The sequence below is a fragment of the Corvus kubaryi genome, unplaced genomic scaffold (assembly GCF_017639235.1).
Source record: "Corvus kubaryi isolate FWS band 111438036 unplaced genomic scaffold, C.kubaryi_AGA036_p1.0 split3-37374, whole genome shotgun sequence".
NCBI lineage: Eukaryota > Metazoa > Chordata > Aves > Passeriformes > Corvidae > Corvus > Corvus kubaryi.
The window spans coordinates 97186-121155 of NW_024582090.1; the positions used below are offsets into that span (position 1 = coordinate 97186).

Here is a 23970-nt window from a genome sequence, read left to right on the forward strand (position 1 = left end):
TTTTTCTAAGCCCATAGAACAAAACTGGTTCTAAGAGGCAAAGGAAGAAAAATTACCTTGTTCTTTTCTATTTAGGGCTAGACACTCTCACGAAGTATAGCAATCGAACAGCATGTTATCATTTGTCTTTTGATTCCAACCCCAGAGGGCATTTCTTCTGCTCACCTTTTGTCTCCTCTTTTGCTTTTTGCGTTGCTAAATCTGCAAGCCAGTGTAAAGCTGACGATGGAGCTGTTTCTGGACAAAGTGGTCTGTTAGTCTTTACTTCAGTGTTATTGGTTGGTAATGTCTCCATTTTTGCAGAATCTTCTATCCTACTATCAGTTGCTTCAGATTTTGGTACAGTGTCCATTTCTACTTGCCCCACTGCTGCTGCCCCTGCTCCAGTGGAAAAGGTGTTCTCGTTTCCAGAGACTGATGCACTAGGATTTACAGCTGGAAGCTAAAACAAAAAAAAAAATAAACAACTGCTAAATTTTGAATAAAGGGAAGACTTCAGCTTGGAAGACATTTTTCATATCCAATGCATTTGGTTTTGTCTGTTGTTTTTCTTTTTCCATTTGCTATAAGCACACAGTAAAATTAACTTATGCTAAGGTAGCAGCACGATACAGGAGCTTCTTGTCTGTGTGTATTCACCTTTGCACTGTGGTGTGAATTCTTACCATGTTATCATTTAGTCATCTTTTAACATAAGACCAAACTTTCTGATTTCTTTCTTTTTCGTTCTTTCAGGGGTTTTTTATTACAGGAGGATTTTTTGTATCGATAGTAACAGAACTGCTCCAGATTCCTTCAGGAACCACAACAAAATAAAAGCATGTATTCCAAGCTACTCATAGTAGTTTGTTTTAAAATACAGCATCAATATGAATGGCTTCCTACCCAATTTCTACATAAGAGTATTAGCCCAAATAACCACTTGGTAGATAACAGATGCAGTTCATGTCCCCAAAAAATGCCCCAGAAGACTTTTGCTAAACTAAAACACTCAGAGTACATATGGAGAAACTAAAATTCACAACAGGTCAGCCTAAAGGATATAACACCTTAATAGATCTTAAAAATGTAGATGTCAAACAAGGTAATTTCAGCTTCAAATTACACACCTGTGATATTCCATTAGTGACAGCTGGTCTCAACACCGATTTGTTCTGTCGGTTAATACATGGACAATTGGCTTTAATACCCCATTTGCCTCGTGCTGCATGAACCATGTCTCCAATATTGTAAAGCGCTGTAAATAAAGTCAAGTCTTTAATATCACATGCAAAGAAATCTAAAAAAAAGGCCTAAACTATATATTCAAAGGGGTGAGGTTTTTCTAGTATTACTGCAAAGTATCTTTAAGGTCACATAATATATAACAACACATTGTCCCTGAACAGTACGTGACGAATGGTGCTAATGCTACCTTCATGATGTCACTGAGAGGCTGTCAAACCCCACAAATCCTACAGATTATCATCTGCTCCTACTATTGCATGTAGGGTCCAACAATACTGCAATGAGGTGACTTTGAACCACCACAAGAAGCTAGATAACCCTTGAAGCAATGCTGACAGGATCTGGAGCACAGGTGTTCACCTCTACCCTCCTGGTACACAGAGAGATGTAATGAATTGAACAGGTGAATACCTGGCTGCATGGCTGATGCCATACTCAACAGTTTTGCCTTCTGTGACCACAAATCTACTTCTGAGAAGTCAGGTGTCTTGGGAGCAGATGGGATTCACCTGCCCAAGCAGGGCAAGAGAGTCTCTGCCAACAAGTTGACCAGCCTTATATGGAGAACTTTAAAACTAGATTTACTAGGGGGAAAGGAGATGCAGATTTGAGCAACAGACAAGAGCCAGGGGCTACTTAGCTATTAGGAAGCAACAGGGACACACCTGTGAAATAACTCAAAGGAATTTGGGCATGTTCCTGTCAAGAGGGGCAAGGCTGATAGCCCAGATGGAGGGCCTCTTCATACTAATGCATGCAGTTTGGGTGATGAGCAGGAGGAGCCAGAAGTCACTGTGCAACTAGAAAGCAACAATCTAATCTTTATCACCGCAACACGATGGAATGAATTAAAGAACTGGTGCACTGTGAGGAGGTGTTCCCCACATAAAACAACATACTGTCCACACAGAGCTGTCCTTGAAAAACAGTGATGAACAGGTTGAGAACTCATGCGTAAAAATTAGGGACCAAGCCAACAAAGAAAACCTCACTGCTGGGTTTTACTCCAGTCCACCCAGCCAAGGGGAGCCTGTTGACAGTGTGTTCTTACTTCAACTACAGGAAGCATCATGCTCACATGCATGATTAGGGAAATTCAATCACCTTGACATCTGCTGGAAAAGCAACACAGAAAGCTGCAAGCTTTCCCTCCCCCTCACCAGAGAAGAAAAATAAAAACAAACCATCCCCAAAAAACTCTTTCTCGCTACTTAAACAAATTTACTGATACAACTTAAAAACAGCTGAGCACAAGTCACAGCTAATATTAGAAGGATGCGCACTTCAAATCCACAGTTTGGTCGTACTTGGGTTACCTTCCCTTCAACCCTTCTGCTGTAGCAAGTGGGAGTGTCCTCTAAATCCATGTTAGAAGAGGTATCAGCTACAACATCACCCATCTTTATATTTTTTCCACTTGCTTTCTCAGAATTAATACAAAATTTGCTATTTTTCCTTTCATGTTTCAAGCATTACCTGTACCAGGGATGATCTGTGTTGGCATGAGATTCTCTGGTTCATGAGACTGACCCTTTGCACACTTCAGCCATGAGAAAACTTCTTCATCACCAATTTCCTCTGTCTCTGGAATAAAGAAAAAACCCAGATTTTGTACTAAAACTTTACCATACAGAGTATTTGTGCGTTAATATTGTTTCTTTAGATTCTTTACAGTGCAGGAAACTAACCTGGTGATTTCAGCAGTACACTATAAATACAGACCATTAGGACTGGATATACCGCAACTTCTGCCTCTTCATAGTATACAGCTATCACAGTAATTTTCCCTCAGTCATCTCTAGCAGCTTATTTTCAATCACTAAAAATTTTGGTTTCTAACCTCAATTTCTAAAATATGATACTCTTGTTCTCATTATGCTTTTCTAAGTTATCATAATGAATAGACAGCGGTATTCACACTTATTAACATCCAGAATTTTATACATCTGCTCCATATAATAATGGAACTCCCACAAATTAATCTTACTGAGATTGCCATTTGTTAGCATCCATGCTACCAGAGTGGTCTCAAAACAGTAAAGTACACAAAAAACCCCAAACAGGTATCTGCTTTCTCATGCCTCTATTTCCTAAAATTGAACTTACTTAACTTCTTCCTGAATTACAAGCCCTGGTGTGTCATGGAATCAAAAAAAAAAGAAGAAAACTTTCCAATCTAACTCCTTGTTAAAGACAGCAGCTCTCTTCAGTGTCTGCTTACTAGTTCCCCTTGCAACAGTTCTGAACTGTTAAGACACTACTCAATATTTCTTTTATACTTTCTGAGGAAAGGACAGAACTATATAGTTGACTGTCTCAGCAGACACTCTATGCCTGCTAATGCTGTAATTTTAATAATCACATCCTAAACAAATAGATAAAACACAGGTACATAAGGAAATGAAGAATGGAACAGCAGCATACAAGACAAGTTCTAAACATGCAGCCTTCCAAGCTGATACTCAGTAACTCTCTCACAAAACCTTCTGCAACTTCCCAGAAACTATTCCCTGCCTACAGTCAGTTCAAAGATTACAGTGGGGGAAAAATGCCCAGTACTCACCACTACGTGGACGGTTCTTCCTCAGCCGGTAACAGTCCAGACAGACCCCAAAACCACACTTCCGACAAACCCAATGAATATTGAAGAGTGTTGTCTCACATACATCACACATCTCCCTCACACCACGTACTGCTCGTTTCCATGCCACCTTCTCTATAGAGAGAAGGCACACTACGAATTATTGCTTTGACATTTTTCATTTCTCCCACCTAATTTGAGAATATCACAGCAACATTGAAAAATTCACAGCAACATGACCTGAAGGCAGAGTACAGAAACACATACTTTTTACATTCGTAGCCCCATTCTTTGAGTTGCTAGTCCAGTGACACTATCAAGTTCCCATTTCTAAGAATAGGTAAGGACAGGTATCAAAAGGCACACTACAAGGAAATGCAGCACCTTGCAGTGTTCTGTAATAACTGAATTTAAAGGAGCACTAATGGAACTTCCAGCAAAATTACAAATCTTCTGCTAGTTTTATGAACAAGTGATGTCAATACATAAAACCACAGAGAATGTGTATTTAGTTTCACCACATAATACACATACACTAAAATCAGATCTCTGTTAACTATTCAGATTCTAAACCAACATATTTGCTAAGGAAGGGGCTCTCCGAATGGCTGCCCTTGTATGTTCCAGAAACTAAAGGGAAAAAATCAGATAGTCAGTTATCCATGTGATAAGCTAAACTGGCTACCTTTTTTTTTCCTTAAACCTTTTCCCCTTGAAGTGCAAAGCTGGCAACCAGTTGCTCAGCTAAGTCCTTGCGGGCTGAATGAAGGTATTGCTCCCTCAAAAACCGTGAGCTTTTACATGATGTGCCTGGAGCATAAAAGGACACAAATAGATCAGAAAATCTGTTCATTAAAGCATAGCTGCTCAGTGTGGTAGGTACTCTGGCTTATTTCTATTTTCTTAGGAGCATGAGCCAGCTGATTTCTGCATTTAGTTATTAAAAAAATAATTTAATGTCTAGGACAGTTACCACTAGCTTCCTTGGTAGTAATGTTGCACTCATCCAAAAGGAAGTCTCAAATGCTGGTCCCACAGTTACACCCCAAGGAGGTGAACATAGCCTTCTCATTGGAAGAGCAGGAGAAGCATTTCAACACGAAATTATATGAAATTTTCAATTCTATTCCACTGTATTGTACATGCATTATACAGAGAGGATGGAAAAAAAAACCCATGACAAAAGCCCAACTTACGATGTGGCTCTACCATCATCATTGCCTCCTTCTCTGACATAACAAGCTGGCAGAACTGGTCCCCAACATTGGCCAGGATATATTTGGAAGTTTCCAGATCGATCCCCTCTGCAGGAGAGGAAGAAGGAATCCAAAGGCTCATGGCATCAGGGTCACTTTGTTGTGGGTTCAAGAAACCTTCTACTCGTAGTATACCTTTCCGGGTAAATACCAGCCTGCACGAAATAGGATGGAGTAATTGAGAAACTGCTTAACCACCTTTAATTAACTTATAATGACATCTATATCAGAACATAAACCCAGAAAGGGGGGGAAAAAAGACTTCAGCTAAAGTGCTATATTCTACAGACAATACACTTATTATGCACATCCCAGTAACGCAGAGAATAAGGCATACAAAGCTGTGGCTGCAACACCCACTAGAACAAATCCCAAGGTCCTAGTAAACATTGGTGGGAAATTCCACCTAAAAGGAATTGCTACAGCTTGTTAAATCCCACTTCTCTATCCTATTAATAGAAAGAGATGACAAAACTCAATTTGACCTGCTGCATGATGCTGCTTGCAAAATTCTGAATGGTTGTCATTCTCAATTTTAATTCATGCGAAAGTTTTTCCCAACTTTTGAGAAAACAGTATTTCAGTTCTGGTTAGGGCTGCCAGCACTCAGCAACTCTTCTAACAGCTCACATTAAGAGATATGCAAAAATCCTTGTTGCACTGCTCTCCCCATTGATGAATCACTACTGTTTTACCAGTAGCTGTTGACCTTCCTAATTCTTGTGGGGTAAAAGACGTAAAAATGTACAACAGAACATCTCCTGTCAATATCAAAGGTAACTTCATTCTTAAGCAGAACCCATCTTATCTTTAACCTCAAGCTAGATTAATTTTTAACAAGTTTAGGAAAAGAAGCAGCATGCTTACTGGATGGGTGACACATACTAAAAATTCACTTCATCCTTTACATGCCAGAAAGTCAATGAACATACTTTTGGAAAAAGATGCATAGCACTTGCTAGAATAGGCAGTTAAGGAAGACGAAGAGAAACATGACAGGTCGAAACACAACAGTGTAAGACATGTGCGCAACACAGAGAGAACACAGACATAGTGTTCTACTCCTAAAATTTAGTCCTGTACTTAACAGAATCTGGTCAAACATTAGCCTCATGCTGGCAATGTCCAGTTACTTGCTGAGTGGATTAAAATTTTACCTTTGTTCTGAATGTCTTGTGAAGGAGGGAGAGTTACTGCATACAAATTGCTACCCAGAAGTAAAATTCTACCCAATAAAGCAAATTCAATTTCCTGAGGCTGTACCTGGCAGCTCACTTAGTATCCTACAGCTTTATCTTTGAAAAGCAGCTCTTTCCGGCCCAGTGAGGGAATTCCGGTCAGGTGATGCAGGGAAACGCAAGACACTCAAAACCTTCATTATTGTACCCCCAAGCATATTTAATAAGTAAAACATAATTACTTCGTGCTTAGACATGGCCCAAGTTCTGCACATAGACTACATATGAAGAAAGGAAGAATTTGAGCACCTCCGGAAATGGAAGAAGCGACATGCCACAGTTGAGTCATCCTGCTCTTGCTCCTTAAATTTGCGGTACCGCTCCAGACGGCACTCCCGACACTTGTGCAGATGTGGAGCTACATTGATGCAAGAGCCATCCTGGAGAAAAGGCTCACCTGACTGCTTCAGCTTCCTCACCTTACTCATATCTTTCAGCACAGACTGGCCAACTGGGTGAGGCAAAGTAAAAATCTATTAGTTAACTGAAACAGCAAAAGGATACTGGCTCCAACAATCATCTTTTCAGAGATCTGTATGTTCATACCCACGTAAAACCAGAAAGTCTGTTCAAGCCTGCAGCATACCACACTTCTGTTCTGACAAATACATGCTTAAACATTTCTCAAAGTGAACATCAAATTCACATACAAGAAGCATTAAGCTTCAGCCTTGTAAGCATCCTGTGTGCTGTCTACTGAGCATGAATGAGGTTTACAACCGTGGTTAGTTCACGCAGTTCATTACACAGGAGATAACCCAGTATCCCACCTCTTTGTGCTTCCAAAACATTATCCGCATTCAAGTCATCACCTTTTAGGGGAGCTGTGCGGGGCCGGCCCTTTGGGGCTTGTTTCCCCTTTCCTTTACCCAGCAGTAATTCTGCATTGCGCTCCGCATTGGGGCCTAGCTTCGCCATCAAGTGGTCTGGGATACCCTTCATACAAGCCTTAGCCTGCAACTGGTCTTCAGAGTCACTCAAATCTGACAGGTCACTATTTGTACTGGAGTCAGAGTCCTGTTTGGATGTTAAGCTCCGCTCATCTAGCGAGAACCTTTTCACAGCTTCAAAAGGGGCTTTGTTCTCCTGTGGAAACTCTACATGTGAAGAGAAAAGGGTAGGTGGATGTCTGCCAAACACATTAGAAAAAGTTTTCAGAAGAGGATTGTCCTGCTGCCCAGGCCCAACAGCTGGTTTTTCTTCTGTTGGGCTGGAGGAAAGTGTGGGCATCTCGATAGGCTGTGTCAGGTTGCTGGTCGGTGAGCTGGAACGGCCATTCCCTACAGTGGAAGGGCTTTGAACACCAGCAGCAGCTGTTGAACCAGAAGCACTGGAGATCATCTTTGAGGAGTCAGTTGTTATAAACAATGTTTTCTTCTTAGCTAAAGAGTCTGTAGAGGTGAGTGTTTCTGGCCAGCCAGAAGTGGCCTTATGACCCACAGGTGTCGAGGGAGCACAAACCCCCGTCTGAGATGAAGATGCAAAGCCACTGAAAGGACTAAGTTCTGCTTTCTCAGCAAATGCCAGGAAAGGGTTTGAGGGTTCCTCTCGTGACAGTTTTGGGGGCTGTAAAAATAGGTTTTCGTGACTATCAGGGGGACGAGTATTCAACAGACTTCGTGAAAAGGCTGGAGTAAGGGTAGGCATAGATTCTACAGGCAGCTTCCGCTCCACAGAACTACCAGACTGGGCTCCCGGCTTAGTGTCCACTGAAATAACTTTACCTTTACAAGTCCCAGCACCCACACTCTCTGTACATTGCTTGAATGAGTCCCGACTAGAGACATCTTCAGTCAAGCTCTCTGAAATGACTGTGAAATAGTTACTGGAAGGAAGATTCTGGGACATGCACTGAAAAAACAAGTTCTTGGATGAATCAGAATCTTTCTGAGCTTCTTGTCCAGTACCACAGCCAAAAGGAAATCCAGAAGGTTTGCTTTCTGGAGCCATCACTCCATTTGATTGGCTCCTTCCAGCCCCAAATACCAAGGACTGGGAAGCACTTGGAAGAGAGACTCCAAATCCAGAAGAAGTCAAAAGTGAATTTCGGGAATTCTGAAACAAAATTAATAAGCATTAGTCTATTATAGGATTGTTATTTGATTCAAGAATAGTTTGGTTCATCTCATCGTACCATTAGCATTCTACTTACCCATGTGGAATAGAAATTTCCAGCAGACATACTTACAATGAAGAAACTTCTTTAAAGATTCCTACCCACAAGCTATTGAAACTGAAGACACACAAAGAAAACTAACACTTAATGTCTTATCACACTTTAGAACAAAGGTGAGACACAAGACAGGTGAACTAATTCATACAAAAGCAACTTAGTAAAACTGCTGATCCTTTGAAGTCAAATCAACAACGAGGGAACCTTAATTGAAACTGCTTTGGAATACCCTTCCACCTTTCACCCTCACCCAAGATCATTCTGATAAGCTCCATCTACTTAAGTAGCACCGTTGAAATAAGTAACTTAGTTTGCAAGTTAATTAAACAAACCAAGCCCCCTAGCAGTTAGCAGACAAACTGTTCCTGGTCCCAGCAAGCCGCATCTGCTGACAGGTAGATAGATGCCTAGGACACGGTGCCTTCCAGGGAATTACTCAGTAGAGGTTAAGCACAAAAGGCTTAGTTTTTATGACCATTAAATACTAGAAAGTTTTGTGAATGGCAGATTTCTACTAGAACCATAACTGCGATACGGAATATTCACTTGCTCTCTTCTCAGTTGGTACTTGTCCAGATTTTCCAATTCTGACAGTCCTACTGTAACTATTATATACTGGGATTAATTCCTCATAGAATCATTTAAATCAGCTCTACTCCTTTTTTTTTGAGTTTCCACTTAGAAATCTGCTCATCATTAACACAATTTTATTTCAAGGTCATGTTAAATACAACCACAGACTCTGTGCAACACATCCTACTGGTCACTAGTGTCCCTGCACACCTACTCTACTGCATACTAATGTTTAGCTTGCTCCTCATTACCAATCTCCAGCTGTAATAACTTTAATAACCCATTAACAGTTCTTTCAGATATTAGAATTTCAGATATTTATTTTTAGACATAAAAATAATTTTAGAAAACTGAGTTCTAATAGTTTTAAAAACAATATGAATTTGAATGGAAACCAAGGTTTTGAAGTCATCTCAAGGACCAAATCACACTATGATATAGCAGACAGTCTGAAACAGTAACACATGTGAACTACCTACAACACTCTTACTGATTTATGTCAGGTTCCTTCCCTCAAAAAAAATAGTTTAAAATGGACTAATAGTCTGCCTGCCAACTCTGAAGCCAAATTATAAATGTTTTAAAAAAGTGATTTGGGGTTGGAGAGAGGGAAAGAAGGACAGGTGATACCGTAATTTCTCAGTACAATTACACAATCTGTAGTTGCTCCCAACTCTGAATTTATTTATTTTTTTGGGGGGTGGGGGATAGAAGAGGTCATATTACATTGTATTATGCTCATTATGCAACACTCCTGTTTTCAACAATTTTATTTCTCCTTTACACCTTACCACCTAGGCATCTTTATCCCAAGGTAAACATCTAACCCTTCCACCAATTCCATTGGCTTATACAAAAGACAGGGATGATAACAATGCCTTTAACCTCCAGGCAATCACACTGGACTCTCTTAACGTATCTCCTATTTTCTTTTTTTATACAGTAGATGGCGAGATTCTTTATTTTTGTTGTACTTACTGAGGTCAGTTTCATTTTTGTTTTGTTTTTACAAATCTTCATTTGATTTATTTAAAAAGTCTTCTATTTTAACAGGGTTTCCCTTCTATTTTTCTACTCTTTCCATTGTAAACAAAGACATAACTAAAAGGCCTTCAAGATGCTTTCAGACTGAGCTCTCATCTCAAATACTTTAATTATTTCTTTGGTTTTAGTCCTAGATTGTATACAATGGAACTGGCTCATTTTACTACTATATAGATACCACAGCTCTAACACACAAGACAGGCATCTGTTAAAGGTCCTCTAAATGTAGGTTTATCGTTTTTCTGGTTTTGAGGCTTTTTTTTTAAAGTAACTTGAATGTTCAACTCAGTACGCATTTTCACGCAGATTTGTTTATATAAAGGCAAGAGATTTTAAGCAGGTTATCTGCCATATGACGCAACAAAATTAATTAAATGCAGTGCTTAGTGTTATGTTAAAGCTGCATTTCTCAGATTAAGGCTGAATAAGCATAAGAGTGCTACACAGTTGTCTCTTAATACTCCTTCACCAATCCTCTTAATTTTCTTTTGAGTAATTTCTTAGGTCAGGTAACAGGTTTTCTTCGGAAGGAGACAGACTCAGGAGAGAAAAAGTAGGCTTTTTCAATTCCGTGGACACACATTGTAACAGGAGTATGTTGCAGAACATCTGCTGCAAACACATAAATCTTTCTGAAACATGTTGGATCATGAGCTACTCACCTCTCCCTGGGCTTGGGATCGGACTGCTTTCAGTTTCTCCTGTCCAGTAACAGCTGGCAAACTGGTATCAGAGATTCTCACAGTTGTCGGTGTCAAAGCAGGTGTAGTAACTGCAGTTGTAGAAGTCACTGTGCCTTGGCCAACCTGTTCCAGTGATTTTCCTGCCTCTTTACATCCAGATCCAACTAGTAATGGTTGTCCAGTCACAGAAGAAAACGGAGTGAAGGGCAATGGTGTGTCACCACCAACTGGCTCGTCTTGGACTACTAGTGTTCGGCCATTCTCTTTGGTGTAAGTAGCAAAACGAATATTGCGATTAATCTGAGGAATAAACGAAGGCAACTGCTTGGCCCTTGGATCCAGTCCTGTTTCACTACTGGAGACTCCTTTCCAAGGACCTCTGCTTGCCTCACCTCCGTCACTACCATTGCTATCTGCCTCACTCCTCTCCTTTAGCTTCTTTGTTGCAGGATCACAACCAGGATCTGATACATTTTTCCTCCTCCTTCCGTCCTTTCCCTCCAGGCTTTCTTTCTTCTTTTTCCCTTTAGTTGATGATTTAGCTGCTTTTAGGCCCCCTCCCTGTAATAGACAAAGCCATGCAATCACTAAACAGAACAACCAGGATACCCATTCAAAGAACTTCTTTTCTGTAAGAACAGAATATATTACACTGCTCTGAAGTTTAGGAACACTTTATCAGAAACTGAGACATCTAAAGAGAGATGCTACGTGAGCACAGAACACAAGCATTAAGTGCAGTCTTGTCTTTTTTGTACTAGAACAAGATCTGCACAAGAAATTTTTTAGCTGAGCTACCTTGCTGTAGCATGAACATCACGCCAAATTTTGAGAAATATGCAATACTCCAACAAAGCTCTTCATAATGTATGAATACCATCTGCACACTAATTTTTTCTCCAATTATAGACCCCACGACTCTTTTCAAGGGCACGCTGTCTGTCCACTACACAAAGCCTACAATATTTAACTACAGGAGATAGCTTGCCCTTCAGCCTACGGTAAAAATTCAGGTTCAAATGTTATCATGGAACCTCTCAACTGAAGCAATGAAATGCCACAAACACACAAGCCTGCTTACAAGGCAGAGAAGCCAGATGGCAATTTTTAGAAATGCCTTAAAAGGTCTGTGAACCAGCACAGAATGATCCTTTTAGAAAAAGGCAGCAACACTACACCTTAAAATGGAGAACAACCACCACGGTTACACAGTTACTGATCCCCCCTCCACGATCCATGCTAAACTTAGTAAACAGGCCTGAACAAAAAGAGAAGATTGTTTAAAGAAAGCTATGACCATCAAAATGGTAAACAAAATTTTCCTGTTCCAACTTTAAGAGGAAAATTATGAGAATTATCCAAAATCTACAGTGAACACTGCAGAATTTTTTAGTCCTTTCCAGATTTTACTTATTTCAGATCAAAAATTTTATGAAGTTTCATACTGCATATACAAGACCTGAACGAACTGCTGTACTACCTCGCTTGGAGAAGTGTTATCCATCACCACATGAATCAGTCGAGGATCCACCGACTTTATCTCACCACTCTAATTTTTATACGGATTGATAATGAGGAGGTAAGAGAAAGAAAAGCAGAGGTTAATTTTTAATTCAAAGTATATAGTATCAACATAAGAGACCTAAATACACAGTTACTGTGCAGGCCCTCTCCCATTTACCTTTTCCTTCTGTCTCACTTTCTTAGTAATACTACAGCCTTCCAGTTCACCTTCTATCCTTTTGCTCCTTCTCTATTTGAAAAACTTTTGCATTTGATTCCTACTGCTGTTTCCATGTATATCTGTTCTATTGAGCATTTCTAGAGGTACTCATGCATTAAACACAGCTCTTAAATTTGATTCAACATTGTTCCAGCCCTCTCCATGTTCACTCCTCTAGGTGTAGAAAGGACTACTGGAAGAAGCACCTCAGTTTAGCCTAAGTATCCTCACCAGTTTCTCCCCAAAAGGAGCAACAAATATCCAATCTCTGTATCTGTGCTTGGAGGTTACATTTTTAGTTCACAGTACTGAAATTCTTACAGCTTTTCTTTTTTTAATAGTCTGTGTGACATCATTTATTCTGGAAAGTCAACATAATAGGAAAAAATACTAGAAAAATACTGTGAATCCCAACACAAATCATTACTCATCTTTTAAAGCAAAAAAACAAACCAAAAGAGTAAGTTTGGGCGAAGCTGTCATTCTCCACATACAGATATTGAGGCATGGTATTTTAGGAACACCAAAGCAGTGCTTCGTATTTTTACCTCAGTCACAGACACCTCCATAAGACGAGTTATTGGATCTTGGTGGCTCACAACACCACAGAGCCAGCTATTTTCATCCTCTGGTTGATAAACTTTAACTCTTTGGCCTTGGACACTGTAAGGACCTGGAAAATAAGGACTTTGAGTACATTTTCCAAACAAGCTTTGCGTCATACTAGTTAGGAGTCATACAAAAAAATGGTTCTGTGCACTTAATTAGGACTTGACGTGTCATCTTCCAGGTGGAAAGAAATTAAAACACTAGGGCTTCTGCTAAAAATTCTGTGTAACCAGGCATTTTATCCTAAAAAGTCAATAGGTCCTCATTGTTGTAACTCAAAGCTATTGTGACGACAAAATGAATACAGTTTACACATAAAAAAACCAAACGTGAAAGACCAAAATTAACTCACTCCTTTGACAAAATCATGCTGGATGGGGGCTCCTTGCGAACTAAATTATTTTGCTTTCTAACCTACAGGTTAGTAATCATGCAGCTTCAATCCAGTAACCAGTCCCAGTATTCTGACTTAGTTCAGATGTGTCAAATCCCAGAAAAAACCCCATGCGTTTCAGAGTAGAAACGTATTTGGATATCCAACATCTCTAAATCAACCAGTCTTAGTTCTTTCACACAGGTAACAGATTATCTACATAAAGGTCTCCTCTCACCCTCCCCTTGCTCTCCACATCAGCATGTTGAGCTTTCCTCCTACCCTAAGCCCAGACAAAATAAACCTCTGCTAATCTTGGATCATCAAAATCCACGTGATCCAACAACCTGTTGTGACACAGCCAGAATTAGGGACTTCAGAAGAAGACTTCGAACTGGACAATTCTTAAGCTACTTGCTCATGTAAGAAGTATTGTCCTCATAGAACTTCTATGAATACACATTTTATTTGACCAAAAGGCACCAAATTCCCTTAAGAATTACATCATCCTTCAAATGTAAGACAGTGGTCTGTCTCTAGGGTGCCTCCCTGGCACATGAACTCTGCATAGAAATTATTTTAGCACTTGACCAAAATGACCCAAATCTGACAACAAAAGCCACAATCAGGCTTAACCCTAATACACAACCCAGACAACAGATAAGGTACTAACTCTATGCTGACCAGCCACATCCACACGTATATTCAACTTAAACAACTGATGTATTAATTATAGAAATGTCAAAATTTGAATTGCCATTACAAAAGAAAGTTTCTGAGGATCAGCAAATACAAAGGAACTTCAATTCTCAATTTCCACATTTACAGAACAGACCCACAGAAAAGGAGCAACACTTTAAAAATTCAAAACTAAAACTTAAAATAGGGAAGCTGTAAATAGATGGATATTGTCCTACTTTAACTACATCTTAAGTGACCATTCCCAGTAGGTATTTCTGGTTGTATCTCAGCAACTGCTTACCTGTATCTGTGATAAAATAATGTTTCTTTGTAAAGAACTTGCAAAATACAGAAAATTGACCTTCCAAATGAAACAGTAACAGATACTATTACTATCCTCCTTCACAAATTCCAGCATAGTCTTACAGCTGTTGCACAACAAAGTAGCTCCGAGATAGAAAACACACCTCACCTCTACTAAATATCTCCTGAAGCTTCTGGTCGCTGATCAGTGCATTGACAGATTCTCTTAGTGAAGGCTGTTCCTGCAGAATCTGATTTTGACTCTCTGTTGCCATCTGCCAAAAACAAACAGTTTTAACAAAGTACAGTCTTCTAGGGTAATAGAATCATTAGGTTTTACAGGACAGCTCTTCTTGGACTGCAGTCAGAGATGACAAACAAGAAAAAAAAAAGTAAAATTAAAAAAAAAAAATTACTGAGCATGCCAGGGGGAATAAAAGAATTAACTATGCAAAAGCTGTTGCAAAACTTCCACTGCAATTATCAGCTACACAATGATACCTAGCTCTCCAACTGAACAATGTAGAGAGTATTAGTACTTTTCGCATGCAAATGGAGGTCAGTGTAAGGACCTGGCTATGCAGGGAAACAAACACAAATATGTGACAGGGCAGTGAAAGGAGAAAGATGGATATGTTGGTGGAACAGTAAGAAAAAACCAAAACTAATCTGACAAGCACAGCCCAAAGATAAATTCACATTTTAACTGAATACAGTTCAAATACCTGAAATAAACGTAATCCACTGGCATCAGACAGGAAACGTAAATGTCTGTCCAGAAGAAATTCCACTGGGACCACAGAGCCTAACCCCAGTTTATCTACTAGAGGAGTGAAGGTCTGTGACAAACGACAAAAAAAAAGAAGTTACCAAAATGACTGAGCACACATACATGCCATCAACAATTGATTTCACAAGCTTTTTAGATTTTAAAAAATTAAAAATTTTAATTTCTCAACTTCTACCTCCCAGTGCTCAAGTTGTAATGCAAAATATTAGTCATTATGTCTAAGCCAATAATTCTTGCATTACAAGCAGGAATTACAGACAATTGGATCCACTTTTTCATTAGATCTTAAAGCAGAAATGAAAACACCTGTGGTGGTATTTGGTTTTTCACAGGTAAACACCTTCTGATGCTCAGGTTAAAAAAAAGCTTTGGTTAATGATTCAAACTATCTAACGTATTTCAGATACAGCCTTATGAAAGGAGTGGTTTTATTTTTCTACAGAAGTTAGCTGTAAGGAATTTATATGCTTATTATTGAATGAGAGAATTTTTGGCCAGTGTTTTGTGAAAAACTGAAGTTCATAGCAAGTGTACTATTGATGTTCAAGATGCAGGGCAAATCACTAAAAATACCTAGTGGATTCAGAAACCTTGTAATAGCAGAATCAGACAACCTTATAAAATAATTTGCTGATGGAAGAGGATGTTGCCAGCAAGAGTCTTTGAAGTGTTATTTGTCTCATGCTCACACTTACATGATTTTAACACACAAGTATTCATGACATTTTTCCCTTAACAGCTCTCATCAAGTTTGTTTACACTCCATTCTCCTGTACACAACAGTATAAATATAAAAATTTATTTTCTCAGTTTATGTAGAACTATTTCCTGAAAGCAAACAGGACTACAAAAAAGAGACAATGAAGAATGAAAACACATTCATAAGTGATATATCTTAAACAAACAAACAAACAAAAACAAACAAAAACAAACCAAAAAGCAAAACCCCAACAAAACCCACCATCCCCCACACCCCTGAAACATACCATCCCCTTTGTAATGCTAAGTAGTTGGTTACCCATTGCCAATATGTACTCTGGTGCTTTGACTAACTCCAATCTCCATTCCCATACAGTTATCTGGGTAGGCCTGTAGTACCTAGAGAAAGCTTCAATGCTCATGTGGATGTCCAGAGTAGGGAAATATTTTTTCAGCAAGCCTACAGGTAAAGCTCGAGTTGTAGTGGAAATACTCTGGAATCATTACACAGTCAGCATGCAGACTATGGTAATACACCCAAATCACTTGGATTTTGACCTATTTGGCAATCAACTGAAAAATGCTGTTCCTGTGTAAAAACAGTTTCCCAGATGAAACTAACTGGAGTTAATTTTTGGAGACAAGTTGGAAATACACTGAAAGGAAAACTTCACCTCTGGAAAAAACACTCTCTCCAGAGTCTCTGCTGTAAAGGCCTGGTTTTCTTCTGCCTTAAGCCAAGTGCAATAAAGAAATCCTCAGAGAAAGATGCAGTGATGAACTTGCTCAACTTGATCATTGCATGGTGCCCAAGTGCCCCTTTAAAACACTAAATTCAAATTCTACCAAGGCACACAATCCTTGATGGGGAAAAAATGTTTCAATGTAGCCATGCACAAAATGTATTAAAAAGCAGAGTAGGATCCCAAGCAGTCCAAGGACTGTAGGAGGAGAAAAGAAACAAAAGAAGGGCCAAATAATAAAAATTAAACAGCATAAAAATGAGGGAAGGATTCTCACATATAATCTTTCCTCTTCAGATGCCACTAAGAGAAGAAATATATAAGGAATGCTCATCCCTATATACGACTCATCAGGATGTTTGCAGAATGGGTATATTCAGATATGCTAGCTAAAATACACTGGCTTTGTTTTCAAGTGTCATGACATGTAGCTGCCATGTAAACAGCAATATGGTTAACCACATCAAGAAACATGAGAAAATTTTGCATGTCACATTAGTTAATGCTGACAGCAAAATGGAAATAAATTTTTTAGATTCGAAGTGGCCAATTCAATATGTCAGGCACAGCACGCAGTCTGTTCTCTTCCCCAAGATGCCTTCTGGTATACCTACTTAATTGATGCAACAGCCTTTACCATACAGAGCTCCGGAGAGTCCTTCATAAGACTAAAAGGCTTATTCTCACAATTCAGAAAAGCCTAACATACATAAAATTTTAAAATAGGGCAAAATGATCTTTTCAGATATATAACACGTTTCTTCAGAGACTAACCTGTAAATAACACATTTCTGTAAAATATGTCATAGCAATTCCTGGGGCAGGAACTGGAAGCATACTGCCTCTCCAGTGCTTTCCCAAAGGCGCTATTAAGTGCCAGTTAAGAAACTCCTATTAGTAAAAGTCCATCCCCAAGAAATTTTTGAACCTGCAAAATGGTGCCCTGTACAATATCCAAGCCTCAAGTTTCACAGCAGAGCTGATGAAAACTTCTGAGGATCTAAGGGCTTCTGGTCAAATACTCACCAGTGCAGGCCACTGTGCCTGCGAGATTCGAGTCCCCTGAAGCATAACTGGATCATTTCGTGGTGCCCAAACCAATGATCCTTCCAGCAGCAACACTATAACTTCTTCAGCATGGACTTTCACCCATGCATGTTGGTTCCAGTTACAGCCATCAAATTCCACAAAGATCTGATTGAAAAAAAAATTAGAAGGTATTTAATCTCTTTTCAGACACTTAATAGAAAATAACATTCCTACAATCCTTACGGAAAATGAGACAGCAGCTTTAGTAAGAAACATCACGATAAGTATTGCAATATTAACACTGAGAACACATCTGCATAGCTATCAAATATTACAAAAGAAATGGGAACCAAATTCACAATTACTAACCTATGACCAATTATTTATCCCCAAACACACATCACTGGCTCCAAATGCTGCGTTTTCCTATACAAAATTAAAGACATGAGAATTGTTCATCCCAAAATGCAGCTAATGACCCAGTGCAAGCCTCTTTTGCAGGAGGATTTTTTAGAGAATTTCAACCCTCTTACTTGGCACTTCAACAGACAGCCTGTATCAGTATGGTTAACTGACACTCACAGAACTAAATGCTTCAGCCTGCAAGGTTTGTGTTTACAAAACCCACTCTAAACCAGACGTTTGTCTTGTCTTGTACATTATTAAAGTTCCTGAACAAATGCAAATATTTTGGATGACACGAGATTACTGAGAATTACCTACTTGCTAAATTTTTAATTACCTTATTTACAAGTGTAACAATATAAACCACACTACACACACTACAAATCCAAATTGCTGTTCTGAGATATCATCCTCCTTTTTTCCCATCACAAAGGACAACTGTTAAAGTCATATGAAATGACATGGCAAGAATGCTAAGGTTACAAATCTCATTCCATGTCCTAACAACTGGAGCTATTAAGAGTTAGAAAAGTCACATTCCAATCTCTCATCTACACAACTTACATACTTGCCAAATATAATCAAACATGTCAGATGAACGGCAAAAAAATTACTAATCAGTTAAGGAACACCTTAAGCTGGATGGTCAAAACAGAGTTTTGTAACCATTACAAGATCACTGGGGAGCGACAAGGTACAGAGACAGACAGCTCTCTGCTTTACCAATAAACCCTATTAAGACAAGTATTAGAGACCGCTTACTCCTCTACCCCACTCCTCCCCCCAGACTCAAAAGCTCGAAGTCCAAGGCAAGAGGGAAGGAACATGAAGTAATTCTCCTGATGAATTCTTGAACTCCATTACTGCTTAAGCTGCCCTGCTGAGAAACAGTACCGGACCTTTCAAGATATCCTTCCACCAATTCAACAATTTTCAGCAATAGAGTGGAAACTAGACTGAACACCTTTCCATTTTCAGTGGGCCTATAGCTTTCTTAGTATTATATTTGTGCTACTTTGCCAGTAGCATGTGATATAATGAGAAAACTATCACAGAAAAATAACTACATGGAATAATTTGTTTACAATGCATGCAGCATTAGTGAGGTAATAATCCTGTTATGATTCTCTTATCACAAAGGTTATATGAAAAGAGGTTGTCATAAATAATTACTACAATAATGCTGACTTTGGAATATATGCTTTTTTGCAAAATATTTAAGAATTTGATTAAAAGATGGGGAGATTTTATAAGTAACAACACAGAGAGGACCTCTCACTGGCATGTCCCCCTAAACTACTTGGCAAGGATCACCAAAGGTAGACAAACTCAAACAAGCAATGAAGTACAGCTTACCACCCTGCCCAAATAAATGAGAATACCTATTAGGTTCATTTTATTACTTCACTCAAGATTTAAAAAAGCCCAGCCTACATCTCCTTCTATGACAAACTGACCCATTTAATAGATGAGGGAAAGGCTGTGGATGTACTTACCCAGACTTCAGTAAAGCGTCTGTCACCACCTCCCACAGCATACTCCTAGAAAAACTGGCTGCTCATGGTTTGGATGACTGGACCCTTCGATGGGTAAAAGACCGGCTGGATCACCAGGCGCAGGGAGTTGTGGTGAACAGCACTAAATCCAGTTGGGGTTAGTCGTAAGTGGTATTCCCCAGGGCTCAGTTTTGAGGTTGCTCCTGTTTAACATCTTTATTGATGATCTGGACATAGGGATTGAGTGCATCCTCAGTAAATTTGCAGACAAGAGCAAGTTGGGTGGGAGTGTTGATCTGCTTGAGGGTAAGAAGGCTTTGCAGAGAGACCTGGACAGACTCAATCAAAATCACTGCCCAAGGACAACGACATGAGGTTCAACAAGGTGGGTCCTTGCAGCACTAGGTCCTACACTTGGGTTGCAGAAACCTCCTGCAGAGCCACACGCTTGGGGAGTAGTGCCTTGGGAGCTGTTCGGCAGAAAGGGACTTTGGAGTGCTGGTTGACAGCCACCTCAGTAAGAGCCAGCACGTGCCTAGGTGGCCAAGAAGCTGAATGGAAACTTGGCCTGTATCAAGAATAGTGTAGCCAGCAGTACTAGGGAAATGATCGTCCTCCTCTACTCAGCACTGGTGGGGCCACGCCTCAATCGCTGCATTCAGTTCTGGGCTCCTCACTTTAAAAAGGACATTGAGGTGCTGGAGCGTATCCAGCAAAGACCAACAAGGCCCCACAAAAGGTCTAGAAAACATGTTTTATGAGGAGTGGCTGAGGGAGGCTGCATTTGTTTAGTCTTGAGGAGGTTCAGGGGGGATCTCATCATTCTCTACAACCCCCTGAAAGGAGGTTGCAGTAAGGTGGGGGCCAGTCTCTTCTGCTGTGCCTGCAGCAAGAGGACCAGACGAAATGGATTTCACCTGAGATGAGGAGATTCAGAGTAGATGTTACAAAAAAATTTTTCACTGTTCAGGTAGTCAGGCACTGAAATAGGTTTCCCAGGGAGATGGTAGAGTCACTATCCCTACAGGTGTTTATGAGGCATCTGGCTCTGGTACTGGATGATGTGGTTTAGGGATTACAGTGGTAGTGCTGGGCTGACAGTTGGACTTGATGATCTTACAGGTCTCCTCCAACCTTGATGTTTCGATAATTCAATGATTCTAAGATTATTTGCCTTGTGATACACACACTCTTTGTATAATCAACAAGCTTTGACCTGGAGCTTAATGCCACCTTCTCAATAATCTGAAAATAAGAAACCAAAGCTAATCTTCTCAAGTTGCAAATTCTTTAGAAGAATGTCTCAGAAACTGTCACTCTCTCTCCAGAAGCACCTACCTCAATGTCATTTAGCATACTAAGCAACTCTTAACAAATGAAATTCATCCCTGACTACAATAATTAATGTCAAAATGAACAAGGTAGACATCAACAAAAGCATGACATTCTGGAAGAAATTTAGGAAGACGTTGTTGTGTGCTAAGCATGCAAAAACTGCCAAAAAAACCTGACTATGCAAGAAAGCCTCCCCATTTTCCTTTGTGTTTTGCCAACAGAATGTCACTATCCAGTGTGGGTGAGACACTCCAAAGGGACTCCCAAGAGTGAGCACTGGAATCAAGGCAGTCAGTACCCAGCAGCGCTACCTCAAAAGAGCATAATCAGTAACAAGACAGAAATAGAGTTCTTTCTCACCCCACTCCTCATCTGTAACTTGATAACCACATCAAATCTGCTAAGATCCTTTTGTGAATGTTTCAAGTCGCAGTGAGTTTTCTCTACTGCAGTTACACTGACAAAGAAGCCAAGATTTTTTTTAATAAATCCTGTAAACTTATACAAGCTACAAATGCAGAGGTATTCCATCCCCCTCATATCATCCCTGTTCCTTCCATTTCAGTAGCACAAATGATTAGAGAATACCTCATTACCCTATTGAGCCCTGAGAAAAGTAATCAATGGAGCCATAGAAGACATTCTTTGGCACATGTGCATATTTTTCAGTGTGGATGTCTATCTTTCTCACATAAAACAGAGAAAACAGAAAGATCAGCAGGGAAAAAAACCTTGTGGCATAACAAGGATTCACAGGACTTTATACGTAGGCCACCAACAAAGTATCGCAGAGTGAGCAGAGAAAATGTACATCCACTACTTTTGCACTCAGCTCTTCTTCACAGAACTGTATTTTAATCGCAAAGCAGATAAAAATGTACTTGAAGAAACATTTGACATTCCATTTGTTCTTAAAAATCTCTTTTACAACAAGAAGCATTAAATATATGCCTACTTCCAACACCAATCCAGCCCAGTGTTTTGCCTTCAACAGCAGCAATATGAGACATTACTTAGGGAATGAGACAAAGCCTTACATCACTTCCTGGTGTTCCTTCTCCGCATGTATTCTTTTGATACGCAAAAACATGCAAGTGCCTTGCTGCCAGGGAGAATGATCAAGGAACATGATCACCTCTGCAGAATGGAAGGAAATGCAGAAAAATAGAGTGGCACAGAAAACAATTTCAATCTCCTAGACTCACGCAACTCCAGTCTGCACTGAACCTTCCCACCATTCTACAGTCACAGTGAAAAGTCGCAGTCTGAAAACTCCTGTTTCAAAATCCCTTACAGTTTGAAAGTCCCTCCAAGCTCCCCATTCAGTCCCAGAAAGACCTGAAATTCTGCAGCAGACACGTGCACAACAGACAAAAACTTCTACACACCTCAGCACAACAAACAGGATAGGCATGTTTTCCCATGTGCTTCTCTGCTTTCAAGATGACTTTCATGTAGCGCTTAAAAACTGCTTAACAGCACACAAGTGCTAAATTCAGTCTTGTAGGGTATCCCTCATCTACTACATACAGCCTCCAGATAGGAAGATATTCTTTCTCAATGTGACCTAGTTAAACAAACTAGTTGAAATACCCTGATACTTCCGATTAATTCAGAGTTCTGATACTTGCAATGTATTTAAGCTTATGCCACAATCCAGATAATTTCTAAATACCAACTTTATTGCATGAAATCCCTTACGAATAAAATACTTTAAATTACATGTTTTTGTTAAGATGTATAATCTACATATCGTGTACAAGGAAAAATATCTTCAGAATACATTCAATTATGTGCAGATTACTGTAAGAAATAGATAAACTCAAGACACAAAAAACTTGGATAAGACAAAACATTCCATAGAAAAAATAACTTATTATACATTGGGGAGGGGAGTGCAGGAGAAGGGGCAATCCTTTGTACACCATCTACCATGGGATTATTCCACAACAGTCCCTATTCAAAACACTTTGTGTCCCAGGCCTCCTAACTTTCATGGTATTGTAGAGCTTGCCTATCCATTAAAACAATCATCTCTCATACTTCTGTTCCACATAAGAAAAGCAGTACTGTCCTTCATGTGACACATTGAGTTATTTTGCCATTAGCATGTACCATGTACTTTTACAATATTAGGAACATACTGAGATAAAGCTCAACAGGTCTTTAACGACTGTGTTCTAGTAAACATTTTGAGAAAGAGGGTAATACCTGTTTCCATTTAGAAGAGGCAAAGCTGTTTTCTAATAGCAGCATAGTTTTTCCTCAGGATTTGTTCTAGATGCTCTGAAGATGGGACCACAACTAGGACTAACCATTATATATATATTTTTTATTTTTTGGTGGACTAACCACAATTAGATTACTCCACATCATATCAAAGTAAGAATGTCTAAGAGCTACTCTCCATAACCAAATTTTTACAGGGGAAAAAAACCCAAAAATCTTTCAGAGGCTTTGCTCTACCAGAAAAAGTAATAGCTTCCCAGAATTCCAATATATTAAAGACAAAAAAAAAAAACCCCAAACAAACATGGTTTTAAGTTTTATACCTCTTGTCTATTCCCAAGATTTATGCCCTAGAAAGGTGCAGATATGCAACTGCAGTTTTGTATTTCTAAAAGCCCAATGTGAGACTACAGGCTAGTAACTGAAACCATCCCTATAAGATACTATGAGAAAGGACAGACAGATAGACCAAAGAGTAGAAAATACATTTTTCCTAGCCTTTATCACACCTAGTCCACATTATTACCTTAGAAGAGTATTTCCAAAACAGTGGTTGACTGCTTGGTGCCAACTCATCACTTCTTCTGACAGAACGAATTTAAAAAGAACTCTTTTTTGATAGTATATCATTGCCATTGTCACAGTAGTATTCATTATGCATGGAAGAGTCCATGAAAGCACTGAATGTCCCACATTACTCTAAATTCTGCCCTGACTATTTTACACAGTTCACATTTTACAGTTCTTTCATAGATTTTGAGAACACACTGTTTAGAGACA

At 39.4% G+C, this 23970-nt stretch overlaps 1 protein-coding gene across 3 annotated transcripts in view; it reads right to left on the reverse strand.

Moving 5' to 3' along the window:
* The window catches only part of KDM3B (lysine demethylase 3B), a 50664-nt gene that overhangs the window by 25155 nt on the left and 1539 nt on the right, over positions 1-23970 (reverse strand). For 2 of the 3 annotated variants that reach the window (XR_006014050.1, XM_042016095.1), the window contains exons 2-14: positions 17723-17890; positions 15190-15303; positions 14634-14739; positions 13047-13171; positions 12256-12324; positions 10755-11336; positions 7073-8357; positions 6552-6753; positions 5005-5219; positions 3791-3943; positions 2704-2811; positions 1110-1237; positions 166-442 (exon numbers count right to left, since the gene is read on the reverse strand). Coding sequence is in view for 2 of the 3 variants with exons in the window: in XM_042016095.1 (XP_041872029.1) it covers positions 166-442; positions 1110-1237; positions 2704-2811; positions 3791-3943; positions 5005-5219; positions 6552-6753; positions 7073-8357; positions 10755-11336; positions 12256-12324; positions 13047-13171; positions 14634-14739; positions 15190-15303; positions 17723-17890 (3532 nt within the window). In the remaining variant the exon portion in view is untranslated. The remainder of the gene's footprint in view (positions 1-165; positions 443-1109; positions 1238-2703; positions 2812-3790; positions 3944-5004; positions 5220-6551; positions 6754-7072; positions 8358-10754; positions 11337-12255; positions 12325-13046; positions 13172-14633; positions 14740-15189; positions 15304-17722; positions 17891-23970) is intronic. The other variant, XM_042016096.1, reaches the window with a different exon arrangement.